This window comes from Chlorocebus sabaeus, chromosome 2 (assembly GCF_047675955.1).
Source record: "Chlorocebus sabaeus isolate Y175 chromosome 2, mChlSab1.0.hap1, whole genome shotgun sequence".
NCBI lineage: Eukaryota > Metazoa > Chordata > Mammalia > Primates > Cercopithecidae > Chlorocebus > Chlorocebus sabaeus.
Window position 1 is genome coordinate 88,698,460 of NC_132905.1, and position 22,117 is coordinate 88,720,576.

The following is a 22,117-nucleotide window of genomic DNA, read 5'->3' on the forward strand; positions in this document are numbered from 1 at the left end:
CAGGTGACCTCCAGTATGAGCAGAGGCCTTCCTGCCCTCCAGAAAAAGCCAAGAGTCTCCGTAGCGTGGTTCCTCCTGCTTCCTTTGAATGAACGACTGGGAGGGAAGGCTGAAGAGACCCACAGGGGCCCAGGGACTGATGCAGGGAACCCCCTCACTGGGGAAAGAGAGAAAGAGTTGGCTAAAGTTGGAAGAACACAAAGTGCAAGCAAGGCTATGGCTCCTCTATGAACGAGACAGCCTCCTTGCCTGCTGGAGCCTCAGCTGAGGACCTTCTCGAAGGCTCTGCTTTCTATATTCTCTCCATTCCCCGACCACGGCAGGCTGGGTTCTCGTAAGGTTTAGAGCAGTCTCAGGGACAGGAGCAACCCCTGCTGCCATGCAAAAGATGCAGAAAGTCTTCTGTTAGAAGGACTGGAAAATACATTTGGACCCAGACGGGCATTTCCTGATGATACTGGAACACCAACACAGTGCCTTGTGGCGCTTTCCACCTCGACAAAGGGCCAGGGACTTTGCCTCCCTGCCTTTATCTTGCGAGAACCTTTACACTGTGGAGTGAAGGAACTCGGCTGGAAACTCAACAACCCAGCCCTTGGCTGGACCCACACTAGGGAAGGCGTCCGCGAGGCTCGGGCCTGCTCACTGTGCTGTGCGTTGGTCTGCACACACTGGGACTTCGGTGATAACTTACAGAAGGGAAATCGGAGGGGAGGAGTAAAGGAGGGGTCGGACAGCGACACCAGCTTGAGACGGAGAGTAAGAATCCTGGGCTCCCAGTTTCAGTTTCATCATGAACTTGCTGTGTGACGTGGGCCCAATCTCAGCATCTCTGGGCATAGCGAGTGGTCACCAGGGCCTTTCTAGCATTCATATCTTACCCTGCCATGAATGAGCAAGGAACCCGTGTAGCCCAATTCTGCGGCTACCAGCCACGTGGGGCTATTCCAATGAAAATTAGCTAAAAGTAAACACTCCTCGGTCGTACTAGCTACATTTTAAGTGCTCGATAACGTGTGACGATTTAAATGAAAATTAATTAAAATGAAAAAAAAATTAAAAGTTCAATTCCTCAGTCATAGCCACCACATTTCAAGCACCCAGTGGCCACAAGTGGCCAGTGGTTACTACAGTGGACAGGGTGGATACAGGACATTCTCACCACCCTAGGGAGATCTCCATGGGGCAGCATCGAGACCGTGCCGACGGAGATGTGGCTCACAGAACATTCGGGAAGCTGCTTCTTTAAAGAAGAATTGTGTGTCAGCTTGGAGCCTATGTAAAAGTAATGAAAGAAAGCTAGATGTGTCTATTGGGGTAACTAGGTCCGTTACAGGGAAAGTCATCAAGGTACATGAAAGTGAGATAAAATACCATATTGCCACACCCAGGCTATGGTCAGTGGCGAAAGACAAGCATGTTTCCTTAAGATTAGAATACCCATCTGCTGCCTCTATAATTTAATGTTGAAATGCAACTTGGAGTATTATAAACAAGACGGAAAAACCATCGTTATTTGCAGGTGATATGATTTTATACCTGGAAAATGCAAAAGAATCAACTATTAGAAATAGTCAGAGGCTTTAGTACAGGTGGTTGGTTACAAAGTTAATACATAGAAATAATAATTTTCTCTACGTAGAGGTAAAAATAAGTGTAATTTTAAAATCCCATTTTAAAATAATTTCTTAAGTTTACATAAAAATGTTCATATTGAAGAAAAAAACATAAGTACAAACTAAAGAAACAGATAGGGTCTATATAAAGAAAACTTCAACCCTGTACTGAGTAGCAGAAAAGATGGCTTACATAAGTAGAATAACACCATAGGAACCTAAGATATAAAGACATCAACTCTCCCTAAGTAACTATAAAGCCAAAGCAATCTCACTCAAAATATCAATGGGCTTGAATGTTCCATTTTCATTTTCTTTCTTGAAAGGGAGTAGAGGATAGTTTGAAAGTAACAGAATACTTCTGGAGTTCCCAAAGAAGAAGAAGCAAATTATACTAGCCAGGAAAACAAATACTGAAAAAGAAGAATAGGAGAATTCACTGTATTAATTGTTAAACCAGGCTAAAATGTAAGGTCACAGTCATGAAAACAGTATGAAACTGGCTTAGAAATGAACAAAAAGATCAAGAGAAGAATCCTGATGGAAGAGTATATTTGGTCATTTAGGTGGCATTTCAAATCTTCAAAGAAAAAGCACTGCTTAGTAAACAATATTGGAACACCCCACAGCTAACATGCAAACAAGAAAACCAGAAATCTAACTCACTTCTCATACCAGAATATCCAGTGAATTAAAGGCAAACATCAACAACGAACTGTAAAAGTTCCAGAAGAAAACCTACTCCTATACATCTTGGCCTAAGTATGAGACAACCTCAGAAGAAAGGAAGGCAACATTTCTGCATCTGAACTACAAATAAAAATAATACAAATTTCTATGGAGTAAAAGCACCATAAAATCAAATGGCAAACTGGAGAAAATATCTGTAATATATGCAGTAAGGTACTAATTTCCTTAATAAGCAAACAACTTACATATTCCTAAGTACAGATGACAAACTCACCAGAAAAGTAGCGCAAGATATACACAATCAGTTTACAGAGGGAAAAAAAGCAACAACTGACTAATAAGCATATTGGAGAGTCAGCTTTGTTCCTAATTAAGGAAAAGCAAATTCAAACAAGGAGATACTATTTTACATCTATCAGAGATCCTGGCAATGATTCAAAATGATTTCTAATTCCCCAGTACTGGCGAGAATGTGGGCAGAGAGGAACTCATGCAATGCTGGGGGTAATACATCAGTATAAACAGTTTGCAGCGCAAACTGACAGTATCTATCAAAACGTAAAGTAACCATACTTCTGGCTCAGAAATTCCACTTCTAGCAATGTATCTTACAAATACATTTACATAAGAAACAAAGAATGCTGTTTGCAACATTATTTCTAATAGGGAAAAAACCTGGAAACAACCCAAATGACAATCGATAGGAATGGCTGGTTGAGTTGTGTTATGATCTAATCATGAATCATCAGGTAGTCATCAAAAGAAACGCATTAAATTAGTTGGGCGTGGTGGCAGGTGGCTGTAATCCCAGTTACTCAGGAGGCTGAGGCAGGAGAATCGTTTGAACCCAGGAGGTGGAGGTTGCGGTGAGCCGAGATCACGTCACTGCACTCCAGCCTGGGCGACAGAGTGAGACTGTTTCAGAAAAAAGAAAGGCATTGAGTCTACTGACAAGATATCCACAACATGTTAAAAAGCCAAGTAGCAAAATATAGTATGCAATCTAATACTATGTAATGTAAACATGCAGATGGTACGTATTTAAGTGTATTTATCTTTCCAAACACACCACATATGTTTATATGTGTGTGAAAGGGTACACATATACTCAACAGAGGCTATCCCTAAAGAAGGGTTGAGAGAAGATGGGATACCAACTATTACTTTGATAGTTAATTACACCTCTGTGATTTGAGGCATAATTAACAAAGTGATAGTTGATCATTAAAAAACCATCTAATGAATACGGCAATCCATAGTTGGTGCTGACTATCAGCAAATGGTACTTACTATGAGTCGTGCTCTTCAGGCATTTCTCCCCAAGGCCATTAAATAGCCTCGTGGGCAGCAAGAGCAATAGGTGGAAACCTATTGCAACTGGAGGGTAACTTTTTGCTTAAGTCAGCTTGTAATGGCTGTGTTGTGTTCTCTGGCTAGAAGGGTAGATAAGGGACAAGTAACCCTGAACCTAAAGCACAGAGAACTGGTCCCAACAACCATGAGTCTAGATCACTCTACGCTGAAGCCCCTCACGCCGATCTTCAGTCCCTGGTACCTCCCTCTGCCACAGGTGGCTCACGGTGCCATCACTGGGGACAGACTGCCGGGTGGCATACTGCTGCAGGGCTGAGAGTCGCGTTTTTAAAGGTTAGTTCATGTAATTAAAAGCACAGCAGGGTGCTGCCGACTTTCATTAAGAAAGGTCATCTTCCCCAGCATAATCCCCTTCGAATGGAAACCAGGGCAGCATTCGGAGATAGGAACTATCACAAGTTGATGTTGCCCTCTTAGGGCAAGATACGGCAAAGAATGACCAGGCACCTCCTAGCAGGGTGCTGAGGCTGGCTGGTGCGGTAGCTGGAGATTTAGCAGATGACAATGTATTTCTGAAAAGGTCTGTTTTTCCTCTAAAAGGCATTCTAGGAACCAGGAGAGAGAAGGGAGAAAGGAGGGGAAGTGGAAGGTCAGGAGAGAGGGAGAGAAAGGAAAGGAGGTGAGAAGACAGGAGAAAAACCTCACCACTAAGCATTAGCATTTATTTCTCAGTTACAATATTTTTATTTTAAATTGTGCTAAGAGGCCTAGGATTTCTTTCTTCAATAATAATGATTTTTATGGTTTATAGTTCACGAGGCCTTCATATTCATTATGTTGAGATTTATTTTCAAAAGAGTGTTTATAATCTTAAGTTTTTTGCAACTTTGTAGCAAAGCTCATTTCACATTAAAACATCCTTTTAGCAAAGTCTCAACATACTATAGTGAAATTAATACAGGCTTTTCTAAGCATTGATAAGTGTTAATAAGCCATGCTAGTCTGCTGGCATAGCATATATGGTGCTACGGTATTCTGAATATTCAGCATCTAAATCTGCTCATTTCATACACACATGCACATGAGTTCACACACATGCATGCAGGCACATTTTTTAAGCTGCAGAACCCACTGGCCTGAAAAAATACACACAGTTTGTGAAAGTGCCTAAGTTACTCATGGGAAAATAAAGTTTACTGTTTAATAGACTGAACAATATTTTCATGTTCATGATGGTTTTTTACTTCCACTGATACACAAATATTTATTAAGTGCCTACTATGTGGCAGGCACTGTTCCAGGAACAGGTTAAGCAGCTGCAAGCAATGTAGACACTGTAATCTTTGCATTTTAATAAAACTGCTAACTCACACTAACCACTTACTATGAGCCTGATATTATTGTAAGCTCTCTATTTGTATTATGTCCTTTCATCCTCACAACACAACCCCAGGAGGCAGGGGCTTTTATAATCCCACTTGAGAAAACAGGAGTCCTAAGAACAGAGAAGTTAAGTTACTTGCCCAAGGTCACACAGCCGGTTGCTGGCAGAGCTGGGATTTGAATCCAGGCCAACCCTCCTGACTGCTGTACATTGCTGTAGCTTAACAAGAACAACTCTAAACTGAGGTGGGTGTCCGTCCATAAAGGTGAATGCTGTCCACATTCAGCATTCAGAGATAACAGCGATCACAAGTGTAGGTATACACACTTTCACACTCACTGCACTCTCAGCTGAGCCATGAAAATTACTAAGATTAATAAGCAACAAACCCTGCACCTAGGGAAAAGAAAATAAATACACAGAAAAATAAGTGAAAATCAAACAGTGACCTAGTATAAAACCGGTAACAACATACTCATTGACATGAAAACAAGATCCTTGATAAAGACTAAATAAATATTTTCTGAGTATCTCCTGTCCTCGATACGATCACAAAGGTTACTATGCTACATGCAATTCTCATAGCATCCTAGTAAGCCACCATCTGGCCCTCTTTACAGACACAAAGCTGAAGATGCTCAGAATCTCAGGCACAGCCCTGAAGGCAGCCAGCTGCGTCCACTTCATTCCAAGCCACAAATGCAACACAGAATGTTCTATGCTGAAGTCACCCCCACAACCAACAAGCGCTCTACCCCACCCCATTTCACCCTGTATCTAGTTTGAAAGATACATCTTGAATTCAGCTATTCTAGAAAGTGATACTAATGTAATGTACCCCGAATCACTTTCCAGACATCTGCAGGTGTTTCCAGGCAGTTCATGAACTGTAACACAGCGAATTTTTCTGAAGGGTGGTCTGTTTTGAGGAGCTGCACAGCAGTTGCACTGATTGCGGACCAGCCCTGAGAACCACAGGTTGGGTACATGTGAGGGAAGCTGTACAAATTCCCCAGAATCGTGACTCCAGCCCAGAACACTGTCACTACTGGACCAGAGCAGTGTAATTCTGGAATCATCCGGGTGACCTGCCTACTAGCAAAAGCTTTTCCTTCTTAATCTACTGAGTCACCTAGTATCTGAAGCCCGCTCAGAAAATTCCCATTATCTCTGAAATAAAATGGTTTCATCTGAGTTCTCTCTCTGTATTTCTTTATGCTGATTTTTCATATTTCATATTCTTTTCATAATAATGCTGATACTTTCAGTCATCTTCAGGAGGAGGGTCATTCCTTTCAAAAGTCTCCCCCTCAGGTGATCTCGCTCCCCTATTTGTATTCTAAACAAAGGGGGCAGCATCTCCCAGCAGCAGGGAATAGGTCCACTCCGGAAGCGGCTTTCTCACCTGCATGGTTTCTGCTGGAGGGAGAGGGGTGTTCTCCACTTGAAAGGTTCAATTACACACTTATCTTTATAATAATAGCTTCTCTGCAGCACAAGGCATGACTTCTCCCTTCTGAAAGTGCACTTTGCCTTTGATGCCTGAAATAAAGTGTAAGTCACCCAGCAAGCTCCACTGCAGAACACACATGAAGTTACTGCCCCCCAGCGGTGACCACTGGTCTTTGACCAGCATTGGACTAGCCCTAGGTGCAAAGCTCTCGGGCCCCTCCACAAGCTGGAGACTCGGGCCCCCTGCAGGCTGGGGACAGCCTTCCCTGGCAATGTTACCGGGTACCCCTGTTCCAGCTGGCTTGGACTCCCGAAGTCCTCCCGGTTTGTATGCTCCGGGTTCTTTTGGATGGCTGGGAAAGGGGAGAACATTATTCGTTAGAGAATTAAGTGGGCAGAGTAAAACCAGCAGGCTGCAAGAAAAAAAGACCTGCTTTTGAGTTCTGCCAATATCTGTCGAGCACCCTTGAAGACATTTCGTCACCCTTCTCAGCACGAATTTCTCATTGAAGAGATGAAAGGCACAGCCTTGGAAGAACCTTCTTGCCCCAGGACTTTGAGAGCCCCAGAGTCAGATATCCAGTTACCCCGGGATTCCACAGTGCTTATTATTTTTATAAAGGGTGAAGAAGTCTCCTTCATCTATGAAACGGGGAAATAATAGTATATGTCTTAGAAGGTTGTAAGAAGGATTCAAAGAGGTGATGTACTTAAAATATCTGGCACAAGTGGTAAGTGCTAAGTAAATAGGGGACCTATAATTGATTGTACAATTACTAATTATAATTTATCATTCAAGCTTCAGAATGGGAGGGGTTGCTACTAATAATTTTCCTTGGATGACAGGCATAAACCAAGATGGACAAAGTGGGATGAGACATGTCACCTTATCAATCAATATTGCTATCATGACATTTGGAAAAGTCTTCAATGACTGGCAGATGTTTCGAGAAACATTTTACTCAAGTGATCTGGCATTGTGAGGCTATTTTTGGCACATCTTCAAGCAGTAACCAGACAGAATCCATCTTGGGGTCACTTTTTTTTCTTTCTGAGACGCAGCTCGCTCTGTCGTCCAGGCTGGAGTGCAGTGGCACGACTTTGGCTCACTGCAACCTCCACCTCCCGGGTTCAAGCAATTCTCCTGCCTTAGCCTCCCGAGTAGCTAGGATTACAGGCACCCACCACCACGCCTGGCTAATTTTTGTATTTTTTAGTAGAGATGTGCTTTTGCCATGTTGGCCAGGCTGGTCTTGAACTCCTGACCTCAGGTGATCTGCCTGCCTCAGCCTCCCAAAGTGCTGGAATTACAGGGATAAGCCATAGCACCCAGCCATCTTGGGGTCATTTAAATTATCCCTGACACACGGTTCATCTCAGATCAGTACTGTATATGTTTCCAAGACCCATTGAAGACCCAAAGTTTAAGTGACTGAAATGTATCTCCTCTCTAGCCAAATGCTGGACAAAACAGCGTATGGGTGGAAGCCAGAGAAGCTGTATGGAAGAGAACTAGAATCACACTGAAGAAATGCTCTTTTTTGAGCAGATTCCTACTTGGAAAAGTCGGATTTACCTTATGAGGGTGTGGGGAGTGAGAGGCAAGTGGGCTCTGAGTTCCACGAAGGGAGAGGTGGTGTCTGTCATTCACCAAGATCTGTCTAGGGCTGTGCCCTCCTTACACTGGGGAAGTGGGCTGCCAGCCTGGGGTCCCGCAGCTGGTTTTGCAACCAGCACAGTGCTCAGAACATAGATGGCACCCAAAAGGTACTTGTTGAATGAATGAATGAATGAATGGAATGATGGAGCCAGGATTCAAATCTGGGTCTGCCTGGCGCCAGTGTCCAGGCACTGCCTTCCACCTGAGCACCAGGGTGCCACCTGCCTGGCACGCCATTGGCACGCATAAACATCCATTACATATATATGATAGTTAATATTAAGTGTCAACTTGATTGGATTGAAGGATGCAAAGTATTGTTCCTGAATGTGTCTGTGAGGGTGTTGCCAAAGGAGATTAACATTTGAGTCAGTGGGCTGGGAAAGGCAGACCCACCCTCTATCTGGGTGGGCACCATCTAATCAGCTGCCAGAATAAAAGCAGGCAGAAGATTGGGAAAAGAGAGGCTGGCCTAGCCTCCCAGCCTCCATCTTTCTCCTGTGCTGGATGCTTCCTGCTCTCGAACATCAGACTCCAAATTCTTCAGCTTTGGGACTCAGACTGGCTTCCTTGCTCCTCAGCTTGTAGACAGCCTATTGTCGGACCTCACCTTGGGATTGTGTGAGTCAATACTCCTTAGTAAATTCCCCTTTAACTCCCCTTTATATATATCGATCTATCCGATTATTTCTGTCCCTCTAGAGAACCCAAATACAATATAAATACATGACGGAAAGAATGAAGAGTCATAACTCGTGTGAATCTCGGTTTCCCATAGGTAAAAATACTCTCTTCACAGAACTGTCCTAGGATTGAAATGAGATGTGAAAGGTATATGAAAAATTCACATGTATTAATGCCACGCTTTAAGATGATGAGCAGCAGCTAGGCACAGTGGCTCACGCCTGTAATCCTAGCACTTTGGGAGGCCGAGGCGGGTGGATCACAAGGTCAGGAGTTCGAGACCAACCTGGCCAACATGGTGAAACCTCATCTCTACTAAAAATACAAAAATTAGTTGGGCATGGTGGCAGGCGCCTGTAATCCCAGCTATTCAGGAGGCTGAGGCAGGAGAATCACTTGAACCTGGGAGGCGGAGGTTGCAGTGAGACAAGATCGTGCCATCGTACTCCAGCCTGGGCAACAGAGCAAGACTCCACCTCAAAAAAAAAAAAAAAAAAAAGATGATGAGCAGCATAGGCTTTAGACTTAGCTAAAACTGGGTTTGAGTCTAGGGATCAACAGTTCCTTACCTATGTGACCTCAGACAGGTTACTTGGCCTCAGATTCCTCCTCTGTAGAATGGGGATGATAACAGTACCTAAGCCATAGGGTTCTTGTAAAGATAAAATGATATATATTGTGGAGTCCTGATAAGTAAACAACAATGAGAAAAGGGCCCCAGATGGGGGAGAGCAATGAACAGTAATTCTGAGAAATGGCTAATCACAAACAACCCCCAGGCACAGTGACCTTGTTCAGCACATAGCCCCCTCCAGCACAAGCCTATAAAACCTCCTTCCAGCCTCTGCTGCTTGGCAGACAGCCCCTTCTCTGCTGTGCTGCCTGTTGCACCCCTGCAACATATTTTCGTACTTTCTCTAATAAATCTGGCTTTCTTTACCTACAACTGTCCTGGTCAACTCCTTTACTGCCTGTGACACTGGCCCCAGCTAGGTGCACCCGTGACATGTATTACATAAACAGGGTACTTAATATACAAAATAAAGCACTGCATGTTAATGAAGAGAAACTATTTTATTATCTTTAAAGCACAAAGACTAACAAAAATTAAAGGTGATGATTAAGGACTAAACGCTTGCATCCCCCAAATCCAAATGCGGAAACCCTAATCCCCAGTGTGGTTTTATTTGGAGATGAGGCCTCTACGGAAGTAATTAGGCTAAAGGAGGTCGGAAGGGTGGGGCCCTAATATAATAGGATTAGCGTTCTTATAAGAAGAGACACCAGAGAGCTTGCTCCTCTCTCCACACACTGAGGAAAGACCACGTAGGGACATGGGGCAAGGGGGCCATCTGCACCCCAGAGGAGAGGCCTCACCAGAAACAGACCATGCTGGGACCTTGACCTCAGACTTGCAGCCTCCAGAACTGTGGGAAATGCATTTCTGTTGCTTAAGCCTCCTAGTCTGTGTTTTTTGTTACGGCAGCCTAAGCAGATTCATACAGTGATAAAATAAGACAAGTTAGTGTTATGTCGAGGAACTTTATGAATTAAATAACATTTTTGTCTCTGAATTGTGAATTCAGGCTGACCTCAAATATCTCTCTCTTTGGCATTAATTATGATTGCACATGGGAATTTCATAGGGCACCTGCTCAAATTAGTAACTAAAGGAAAAGTACTGGACCTTTCCAAGTTATAAAAGGTTTAGTTTCCCGAGTTCTTTGTTCAGAAATACGGTGGGTAACTGCTCTTGATACTTAGAAACTTAGTAACCTAGCTATAGTCCTCTCAATGAAGTGTTCCATGTTAAACTGTAGCGGCTAAAACTGTATTCTTTTATGCAGCTGAAGCTAAAAAGAAAAAAATCAGATTAGGAAGAAAATCCTTCCCCCCCCCCTCCCTGCAAATAAGTCTTTTTAATAATGTCAGGGATTTGTCTGCATTTACTCCCTTTCTTTTTTTTTTTCTTTTGAGACAGAGTCTTGCTCTGTATCCCGGGCTGGAGTGCAGTGCTGCCACCTCAGCTCACTGCGATCTCTGCCTCCAGGGTTCAGGCGGTTCTCAGCCTCAGCCTCCTGAGTAGCTGGGACTACAGGCCCATGCCACGGCGCTGAGCTAATTTTTGTGTTTTCTAGTAGAGACGGGGTTTCACCATGTTGGCCATGCTGGTCTCAAACTCCTGGCCTCCCACAGTGTTGGAATTATAGGCATGAGTCGCCATGCTCGGCCTTAGAAAGAAATTTTCATATGCATTTCTAAACACAGATTGTTCCACAGAAGTCAAAAAAGTTTACAAAGAAAAAAGTGTACTAACGAATATCTATCTGTGGTAGGCAGCCTACAGCAGGGGTTGCCAACTTCCGGGCCACAGACCAGTGCCAGTCCATGGCCTGTTAGGAAGCAGGCCGCACGGCAGGAGGTGAGCAGCGGGTGAGCCAGCAAAGCTTCATCTGTATTTACAGCCACTGCCCATTGCTCACATTACTGCCTGAGCTCTGGCAGCAGCACAGTCCCATAGGAGCATGAACCCTATTGTGAACGGTGCATGTGAGGGATCTGGGTTGCCCGCTCCTTATGAGAATCTAATGCCTGATGATCTGTCACTGTCTCCCATCACCCCCAGAAGGGACCATCTAATTGCAGGGAAACAAGCTTAGGGCTTCCACTAATGCTACATTATGGTGAGTTGTATAATTATTTTATTACATAATAATAGAACTAAAGTACACAGTAAATGTAATGCATTTGAATTATCCCAAAACTAGCTCCCTGCCCCCTGGTCTGTGGAAAAACTGTCTTCCATGAAACTGGTTCCTGGTGCCAAAAATGTTGGGGACCACTGGCCTATAGGATGGCCCCCAGAGATCCCCACGTCCTGGTATTCACGCCCTTTTGCAATTGCCTCTCCCTGAGTGAGATTTGCACTTACCAACTCACTTCTCAGGAATAGAGTACAGCAAAAGTGATGGGATATCACTGAGATTAGGCTACAAAAAGATGGTGGAGCCCATTCCATCTGACTTGCTCTGAGGGAAGCCTGCTGCCATGCTGCAAGCCACCTATGGAGAGGGTGCAGCATCCGCCACACGAGTGAGCCTGGCAGTAGATACCACTCCTTCAGTTCAGCCTTTAGATGAAACCACAACTGGTACTTTATTGCAGCCTCGGTAGAGATTCTGAGGCAGGAGCACCAGCCTAAGCCATCCCTGAATTTCTGACCCACAGACACTGTGACATAATTAACACTGATTATTTAAGCCACTAAACGTGGGGTTCATTTGTTACATGGCAGCAGATAACTAATACACAAACCTATATTGTATATACAGACCCAATCACTCTGACAGGCATTTTATGTGTATCATAAAAAGTGAGTACTATCAACAGTCCCATTTACCGGCAGGGAAACCAAGGCATCGGTAGGACAAATAGCTTGGCAGAGTCACACTGCGTAAGTGAGAAAGGCATGCTTAAGACCCATAGCCTTAACCAGGATGCTTCCCAGCCTCCTCAGGTAGACTTCACTGGGGAATGTGAGCATATGAAACCCAATTAAATCTTCAGAGATGAAAATAAATAAAACAACCCTACCCCAACTAAATCAAATAAAGAATTTCTACGATGATTGAAATTTACACAACATGAAGCCAACCCTTTCCCCAACGTCAAACTTTGAGTTAAGGTCATTGATATTCTCCTGATGTTACACTTTGAAAATGTTTCTGTTTTTCCCAAGAAGAGCCATTTTTACTTTCTACGGCCATGGTATAGCCTCCTAATGCTCCGGGATCACGGCAGAACGACTGGCTGTGTCTCATCAGCAAGCTCATGCTTTGATGGTGACTAGTATTTACAAAGGAAAAAATGGTCTCTCACAACTGAACTGTATGTGACATGACTGGCACTTTCCAAGCATCCTTGCGATGAGTCCTAATGATTCCACATAGAAAATGTACACCAGGGTCTACCCATCCCACACACAGTCACTGTTACTGTACCAGGAGTGATGCATTCCCAGACCTGCGCAAACAGGCCCTTCGGTGATATGTATGAAAATGAGTGGATCACATTTTTTTTAAAAGGAGAGAAACAAAGAGACAAAGAATATAGCCTGAAATATAAACATGGGAACCAACAGCCCCCCTGCTTTAGCTATTCTGCTCTAGCACAAAGCCTATTTTTTGTTCCTTTATGTAATTGTCCTGAGGCTGGAAAAGCCTGAAGTTGCAGGCAGTAACATCTAAAGCTACTGCTATGGAGGAAAAAATGCTGTAAGTAATGAAGATGACAGCAGATTGAGATGAGAGGGGAACCAAGCACTTGTTAGGGGGTGGAGTGGTGAGGAGGATTAAAAGCAGCTCTGGATGTCAAAAACATCTGATTTTAGAGTCAGAAATCCTAAAATTAGAAAAATAGTGGATAACTGAAAATAAACTTCGCACATATGTAACATGTAGCTTTCAAAAATGTACAACATTCTGAACCTTCCCAAATAAATTAAACGCCATACCATATTGGAGATAAGATCATTTAAGGGGAAATTTTATTCATAATTTAAATCTGAGAAACCACATGCCTCACCCTCACACTAGGGTGAAAAGTGAAAATGGCCTAAAACTGCCTGGATTTTCCAGTGCAATAGAACCCAACTGTTACTCTCCCACTAGGATGTCACATTTTACAATATGCTACGACAGACTGACTTGGAAAAGGAACAGGCAGAAATGCAGCCAAGTATATACAACCTCAGGAGTGGAAACTGTGTACATCAGCAGGGCCACCTTAGGTCCTCAAACACTTCAATCATCAAATTGCTTTCAAATGATGTCTTGCTACCAGAAAACAAGTTTTGGGAGGCCAAGTGCGTGATCCGCCGTTTGGGTGGAGAGTGAGCAAGTAACGTGAAGGGAGGCAACCTAAGGTTGAAACAAATGCCCGATCTCCTGGTCTACGGGTGCCAGTAACCCTGCCTGCAGGCCACAGGGTCAAACAACACTCAGGAGAAGGAAGCCTGCAGACCAAGGGCCTGGTTCCCAGTTCAGGAAATCGAGGCACAGAAAGGGTAAGTCATCTAGCTGGAAGTGGAGCTTCATCATATTTTCAGGGATCTTTTTAAGATATAAGATGCCTCTGGTCAGGCCAAACCCTGACTTCAGACAACGAATCTCAACCTCAACTATCAGAATTATCTGAGGAGCTTTCCAGGTGATTCCCAGCCCCAGAGATTGGAATGGGATTGGAGTGGCCTGGAAATGGGAATTTTTCAAAACTCCCTAGAGACTGTGACGTGCAGCTAAGGTTGGAAGCACTGCTCAAAGGTCTCCAGTCACATAAAGAATGTAAGGATGTCACTTCTACTTCTTTTATGCTGATCTGAATATTTTGTTATTAAAAGAAAGTCATCATAATACTGTATCTGTCACAAATCTTAGGTGAGTTTTTTTTTTTTTAAGTAAGTTCTCAAACAGTAAATTTTTCTATAATTTTCTGACTTAGCCTTCGGGCAAAGCTCTATGAATCAAGTATACATTCATATTTTGGACAACTGAAAAAGGGGTATTTGTTTCTATTACTATACAGAACTATATTCCCAGCTTGGAAATGAACAGAATATTATCTGAGAACTCTTAAATTCCTGGTCAGCTTGATGATGACTGAATAAACTCTTATTCCAGTGAACCAACTAACCATTTTCAGCAATTCAAAGCACATGTAATCACTGGTTCAAAGCATTTTGAATTGCTTTGCTTTTCTAAATAGAAAAGAAGAAAAGACTCACGAAAAGAGTACTATAATGGAATATGTTCGTCAAATATTTGTACAAACAGAAAATAATCATATTTTAATAAAAGTTTTCATTCATCTGTAACAGTGTGAATCTCTAATACATTTAATTAACAAACTCATTATACAGTATTTACAATATTGATACTGAGCCAGCCAACGAAAACAAATCTTACGTATCAGGCCAAGCTAATTATAGTTACAAAACAGCTTCCGACATAAATTTTCAAAAGAACTGTAGTTCAGGTCAATTTTTTTTCTTTCCTTTAAGACTAAGCTTACAGAATCACGTGACTATATGTAAAGAAGTTTGATCCAGTCTTTTTTCCTCACACCACCACTCTCCAGATCCAACAGACTGGCTAAGGCGGGGACGGCCAGACCCCCAGGGACTTTTGTCAGCATTGCAGTTAATGATCTGTTTACACAAGGGGAGATACCACCCACCTAAAGTGGACTCACATTTAAATTACATCATCCAAAGGTGACACCCCAGTCTTAATAGTAAGGCTGCCACATTGAAACCTCAGAAACTCCATGTTCCCACCTAGAAGGATGGTTTCAGCTAAATGAGAAATGGTCCACTTGCTGGAAGGCTTACCAAGGACCCGCCGTGACTTTAGCTCTCGGGTTGCCCACTGCATAAAACTGTTTGCCTTCAGAGACTGGGACTCCCTTAGCCCAGCTGGTTTTTGGGTTTTCACTGATGGCTGTACATCTTACAGGACCCTAGAATTGAACACCAGTGCACAACCCTCCCTCACCCCCATTCTGAAGCTCCAGATTCTCCGAATGGAGAGAAGAGGCTCAGATGGAGGCTCTACCCCTTTCTCCGTCTCCAATACCACCACCCTAGTCCCACTCCCTTCCTATCTCCCCTGGATGACGGCAACAGCCTCCTACCAGGTCTCCTTGCTTCCTCTCTAGCCCACCTAGTTTCCCTCCACCAGGCTGTGCAGTTAGAATCACACCTGAATCCTTACCATGACCCCAGGGGGATGTTTTCTGGCTGCTTATCCAACCAACCTCAGCCACCTCCCACCTCTCTGTCTCTCATGCAACCCTTCATGTCCTTTAAATACATGGAGTTCACCCTGCACTGGAGCTTCTGCATCTGCTAGTCCCTCTGCCGGGACGCCGGCCACACAAACACCTCCCCAGGGAGCTTCCTCCTATCAGCCTGGTCCAGGCTGTGCAGAGGCCTCCCTGGGCCACTCCATCTAAAGTGGCTCCCTGCTGACTCCTCTGTGTAAGTCCCCTTTATCCACACTGTCCCCAGAGCCATTATCTACCCTTCTGTGGGCCCTGAGAAGATGACCCAACCTATGGACTCCACTTCTGGGGCTCCCTTGCCTCCTGGCTGCCCTTTGAGTTCTGCCAATGAGATCAGAAGCCTGGGAATTTCTTCCCTGCCCATACCCTGCCTTAGCATCTCAACTCCACACCTTCAAGTCTACGGCTCCTGGCAGGCGGCTCCTCACCTGGGTTTCTGGCCATGTGACTTCCTCCCCCAACTCCAGCATCCAGCTGTTGCTCATGGCTGCAGGCCTGGACATCCCTTGTTGGTTCCTTAAGGCCTGCCCCAATTCACCAGCTCTTCAAAAAAAAACCCATGAACCCCCACAGCATTAGGACCTGACCACTCTGACCAAGCCCCCTCCCCTTGCTCTCTATCCACCTGTTTCCGTCTCTTCATTGCATTTATCACTATCCGAAATGATCTTGTTCACTTGCCTTTTTCCTATTGTCTATCTCCCCCTCAACTACTGGATCCTAAGCTCCATAATAAAAGCAGGGAGCTTGAAACGTTCTCCGCTCTACCCTCTGGGCCTAAACCAGTGGCTGGAACACAGTAAGCACTCAATCAACAACAAAGCCTGAATGAAGCTACATCGTCTCTGCTCAAAATATTACCATATCAGTAAGACCTTCCCTGATCATCTTATGGAAAATAGCCATTTCCCCTCCTCTCCCAGACCTCCATTCCCTCCTCCTGCCTTCCAAGTCTTACTTTTTCCTATAGCATCATTACTTTCTGATACATTTGATATTTCTTTATTGCTTGTTTCCCTTCCAAAAAATGTCGCCCTGGAGGCTGAAATGTTATTTTATTTACTGATGTAGCCTCAGAGCCTAGGACAGTACCTATCCCGTAGCAAAGTCTCAATAAGCATTTGTTAAAATGAATAGCTAGTGAAGTGGGCAAACTTTCATGTAACGCAATTTCAGGATTGTCTCCAACACTAGAAAGAATTCTCTCCAACACTGCAACTAAGTGCCGTCTTACATTACTTGACCTTGTTCTAGCAGAAAGACAGCCTAGAACGCCTGAGGAAAAGCGCTGAAATGCTGGCTAGCGCTTAGTTTATACGGAGGGGAAAAGGTTTTAGAGTAAGATCAATCAGTAAGACCCTGAGTTCCTGACAATTGCTGCTCTAGAAAGCATGCCTGGAAGCTTACCTAAGCACACGGCCATTGTAATTCCTTTCAGAAAGTAAGCGAACAGACAAGTTATAAATAAATGACATTTACGCACACCATTCTGTGTTTCACAGTGGTGGTGTACTGGCAGCAGCCTTCAACTATAGTTCATTGACAGCATTTGTGGACCCACAGCCAAGCGCTGAAAGCACTGCTTTTTTTGACAGCTGCTCTCCTAATGGGGCATCTCCCAAAGACCGGTTTCATTCTGCGACGCCCACGCTGTCCAAATTTTGCTCTGCACAATAACTGCAGATTTGAAATAAATTCCTCCTCCCCACCACCATTATTGATTATTCATACCTGCCCCTCACCCTCCAACGTGTCTAACTTGTGCGGATTTTGCGGGGGAGAGGCGGGGGAGAGAGTCAACTCCCCATGTGCTGGGTGTCCCCGATGGCAGCAAGCCACACCTTTATACAGGGGGGCAAGGTTCTTGACTAAATGTCCTAAAGGTCTGAAAGATGGTCCCCTTCCCCCCAACACCACTCCACCGAAACTGGCTAGCCGCTGGCTAATGAGCAACCACGGATCCTCACCCAAACATTGGCTTTTCTTCCAATAGTGCAGATTGGGAATGCAGGGACGTCGTCCTATTTATGCACACTGAGTCACGTCGCCGCTCAACGTCTGTTTTCTCCTCCCTAGGAATGAGGTGACCCCCTCCTCCAGCGCGTAAACGCGGGGCCATGGCGAGAGCGCGGGGGGCGGCGGCGCTGCCCCACCTTGGGGAGCGAATTCACCCCGCTGGTCGCACCAGCCTGGGCGCACACCGGGGCCGGGGCGAGCCTGTGGGACCCCGCGGTGAGCTGCACGCGCCCCGGGGCTGCTCGGGGACCGAGACCCAAGGGGCGCCGCCCCTACGCCCCAGCCCTGAGGGGTCCGCGGCCCGGGGGCCCGGGGGGTGTCGCTGCCTCCCCGACCCGCTCGCGGCCGGGACTCGGCGCTGCGACCCGCGCCGCCTCCTCGGGCAACAAGTGTCCGCCCTCCGCCCCGACGACCCGCCCGGCCCGGCACTCACCCGGCACAGGCCGTCCACGAACACGCGCGGGTCCAGGTGGCAGGCGATGGTGGCGCTGGGCAGGTCCTGCAGGTCCACCTCCTCCATCTCGCAGTCAATGAAGCTCCAGTCGCCGCCGCCCTCGTCCGCCTCGGCCGGCCCCGAGAGGGGCGCGAAGGGCCGCAGCGTCACCCCGGGCCGCGCTCGCGCCTCGGCCGCCTCCGCCGCCGCCCCGAGTCGGGGCCCGGCCACGCCGTCCTCCATCCCCGCGCCCGCGCGACCCTATGCGCCCCAGCGGGCTGCGCCGGGCTCGCGCGCCGGCGCCTCACGCGTTCCCGTCTGCGCCCGGCTGGCAGCTCCGCGGTTAACCCCCTCGGGATCGCGCGGCGGCCGGCGGCGGGCTGTCACCAGGCTCCCAGCGACACGGCCTCCCAGCGCCGGCCCCGCCCGTCACCGTTCCGCGTGGGAGGGGCAGAAACCCGGTGCGGCGCCAGCCCGCCCGCCCAGCCCCTAGGGCCGGCCACCGGCGGATCCAACGGTGGCCCCTTTAAGGCCGGCGCCGGTTGGGTTATTGTACCCCGCCCTTCCAGGAGACGGGGCCAATAAAGGAACGGAATTCTCTTCACGTGACCCTCCTTCTGCCGCCCGAAGCCCGAAGCCTCAGGGCGGCCATGTTGGTTAGGGGCAAAGTCCTCCTCGCGAGTTCCGCTTTTCTGACAGCTGGTGCCCGCTGAAGGGCGCCGGGTAGAGTCCTGGGCTCTTGGGTCCTTGGGGTGATAACTGGGGAGGCAACGTTTCTGTGGTTCCCATGTGGTGACGTTTTGAAGCACAGGGGCCCACTTTTGGGAATTTAAGCGTGACCTAGTCTCGCTGTGGCTCTGTGGCCACTGGCAAGTGGTTAAATGCTTACCGTATATTGTCAGATATAGTCGCAATAAAGACCGAACTAGACGATGATAACAATGCCTTACTTTTCTATTTCAACGTATTAGTCACTATACCATTGTCCAAAATTTATTTAATTAGAAGTAATTTTTCTGAATTACCACTATATGTTATGTACAATAAGACATAACGAAAGGATTAAGAGATCACCCCTTTCCTTTGGGGAACAGCCGAAACATAGAGGACCTCAAGTGAGCAGACATATCTCTTCCTGAAAAATAGAATTCTTTTTTTTTGGACAGTATGATACAGTGAGAACTTGGGTCTGAATTTCAGCTTTGCTTTTAACTACTTGGACAAATAAACTGATCTCAGTTTCCTCATCTAAATAAATGACATATTACTAAGAATTCAGTAATTGCTTAATAAATGGTAGCTCTGTTTATGTGCTGGGTTCTTTGGAGGTTGTGAAATTAGAGTTGTATTTTTTCTTAGAGTAGTAATTATAACAAAAAGTATATCCAACCAACAGCTGAGATTTATTCAGAACCTGCCATGTGCATGGTTCTATGATTACTATTATCACAGTCTTAGGGCAGTCTGTGTCCTCAAGGAGCGAAACCCAAGAGGAATAGTAATACCCATGCAGAAATAACTCACAAAATAGAATGTGATGTAAGGATGTGAAGAAATTGGAACCATCATACTGTGAAAGGAAAATCTTGGGCCCCCAAAATCACTAAGGAAAACTAAAGCTGGAAGCTGCGTAGGGCCAACCTGCCTCCCATTCCATTCAAAGTCACCCCTCTGCTCACCGAGACAGATGCATATCACCGAGACAGATTTGCCTCCTTTGGAAAGGCTAATCAGAAACTCAAAGAAGGTAACCTTTTGTGTATCACCTATCTGTGCCCTGAGCGCTCCCTCCCGCCTCCTGCCTTTGCAGTAGTTTTCCTGCCTTTGTTTGAAGTTGTCCCGCCTCTCCAGACCAAAGCAATGTACTTCTTACACGTATTGATTGATGTCTCATGTCTCCCTAACATGTATAAAACCAGGCTGTCCTTTGATCACCTTGGGTACATGTCCTCAGGACCTCCTGAGGCCTGTCATGGGTGCGCCCTCAACCCTGGCAAATAAACTTTCTAAATTAATTGAGACCCGTCTCAAATTTCCAGGGTTCACAATATATTGCTGATGGGCATGTAAAAAGGCGCAGCCACTTTGGAAAACAATTTGGCAATTCCTCAGCAAGTTCTATGTAGAATGACCATATGACCCAGCAATTCTTCTCCTAGGTATATACTTAAAAGAAATGAAAACAGTCGGGCGCCATGGCTCACACCTGTGATCCCAGCACTTTGGGTGGCTGAGGCGGGTGGATCACCTGAGGTTGGGGGTTCCAGACCAGCCTGACCAACATGGAGAAACCCCGTCTCTACTAAAAATACAAAATTAGCTGGGCGTGGTGACACACGCCTGTAATCCCAGCTACTCGGGAGGCTGAGGCAGGAGAATGTTTTGAACCCTGGAGGCAGAGGTTGCAGTGAGCTGAGATAGTGCCACTGCACTCCAGCTTGGGCAACAAAAGCAAAAACTCTGAAAGGAAAGGGAGGGGAGGGGAGGGGAAGGGGGGGAAGGGAGGGGAAAAGGAGGGAGGGGAAAGGAGGGGAGGGGGAAGGGGAGGGGGAGGGGAGGAAAAGGAGAAGGAAGAAATATACCCACACAGTAATCTGTACACAAAAGTTCACAGCATCATTATTCAAAATAGCCAAAAAGTGGAAACAGTCGAAAGGTTCACCAACTGAAGAATGGACAAACCAGGAGTATATCCATACAATGGAATATTTTCCACCCCTAAAAAGGATTGAAATGCTGATAACACGCCACAACATGGAGGAATCTTGAAAACAACATTATGCTAAGTGGAAGAAGGCAGTCACAAAAGACCACATGTTATTCCACCTATATGAAATATTCAGAATAGGCAAATCCACAGAGACAGAAGGCAGTTTAGTGGGTGCCAGGGTTTGTGAAAGGGGATAATGGGAAATGACTGGTAAAGGGTACGAAGTTTCTTTTGGGGATGAGGAAAATGTTCCAAAATCAGTTGTGGTGATACTTGCACAGCTTTTTGAATATACTGAAAAATCACTGAATTGTACCTTAAAGGGTGAATTTCAAGGCATGCAAATTGTATTTCAGTAAGGCTGGTATTTTAAAAGACCACAAGACATTGGATAAAATGCAGCAGAATGGATGACACTGCAAAGCTGAAAACTCTCGGTAAACTCAGCCAGGCATTGTGAAAAGCGTAACTAAAGGATGAGGCACTGGTTTTGGAAAAACAACACCCAGTCAACCTGTTGCTGGGTGGGTCCGTGTTTTCATCCTTAGGACGGTATGCTCTTTCATTGCTGCTTACCATAAGCTGCTTACAGCATGCAAAGTGGGCCTGTTGGACAGTGTTCAAGGGGAAGGAAAGCACCAACAAAACAGAAAACCAACATGCAAGCAGAGCAAACCCTCACAGCTGGCTCTCTGATGTGTTAAGACAGGAGTGAGCAGGAACAACCTCAGGCGAGTGGTGAGGACAAAGTTACCTGTAACTGACTCCAGAATGCAGCTGGTCATCGCTCAGATATAGACCACACCAAACGTTTTCCTCCCCATCTGTGGATCCCCACCTCTCTCCTCTCCTTCCCCATCTGCACTCCCCCAGGAAGCGAAGTGAAGAGGGTGACTTTTCTTAGTTCTCCGACCAGATTAATTACTTGTCTATATAACTCCGAGAATAATAATACTAATCTTTTCTGTGTAGCTCTTAACTCATTAATGGGTATACACGTAAACTAGCCCACATCATCTTAACAAACTGGTGTTATTAATGCAGATTCTTAGAACTGAGGCTCAAAGAGATCAATGACCTTCGCACAAGAAGATAAGCAGAGAGCCCGGTGCGGTGGCTCACGCCTGTAATCCCAGCACTTTGGGAGGCCAAGGCAGGTGGATCACCTGAGGTCAGGAGTTTGAGACCAGCCAGGCCAACATGGCGAAACCCTGTCTCTAGTAAAAATATAAAAATTAGCTGGGCATGGTGGTGCGTGCCTGTAATCCCAGCTACTCGGGAGGCTGAGACAGGAGAATCACTTGAACCTGGGAGGTGG

At 45.8% G+C, this 22,117-nt stretch overlaps 1 protein-coding gene across 1 annotated transcript in view; it reads right to left on the reverse strand.

The window, feature by feature from the left end:
• Positions 1-18,435, reverse strand: part of RCAN1 (regulator of calcineurin 1) — a 97,533-nt gene extending 79,098 nt beyond the window's left edge. Inside the window, exon 1 of the mRNA XM_007967272.3 lies at positions 18,090-18,435. Coding sequence (XP_007965463.2) covers positions 18,090-18,332 — 243 coding nt within the window. The 5' untranslated portion in view covers positions 18,333-18,435. The remainder of the gene's footprint in view (positions 1-18,089) is intronic.
• Positions 18,436-22,117: the final 3,682 nt, after the last annotated feature.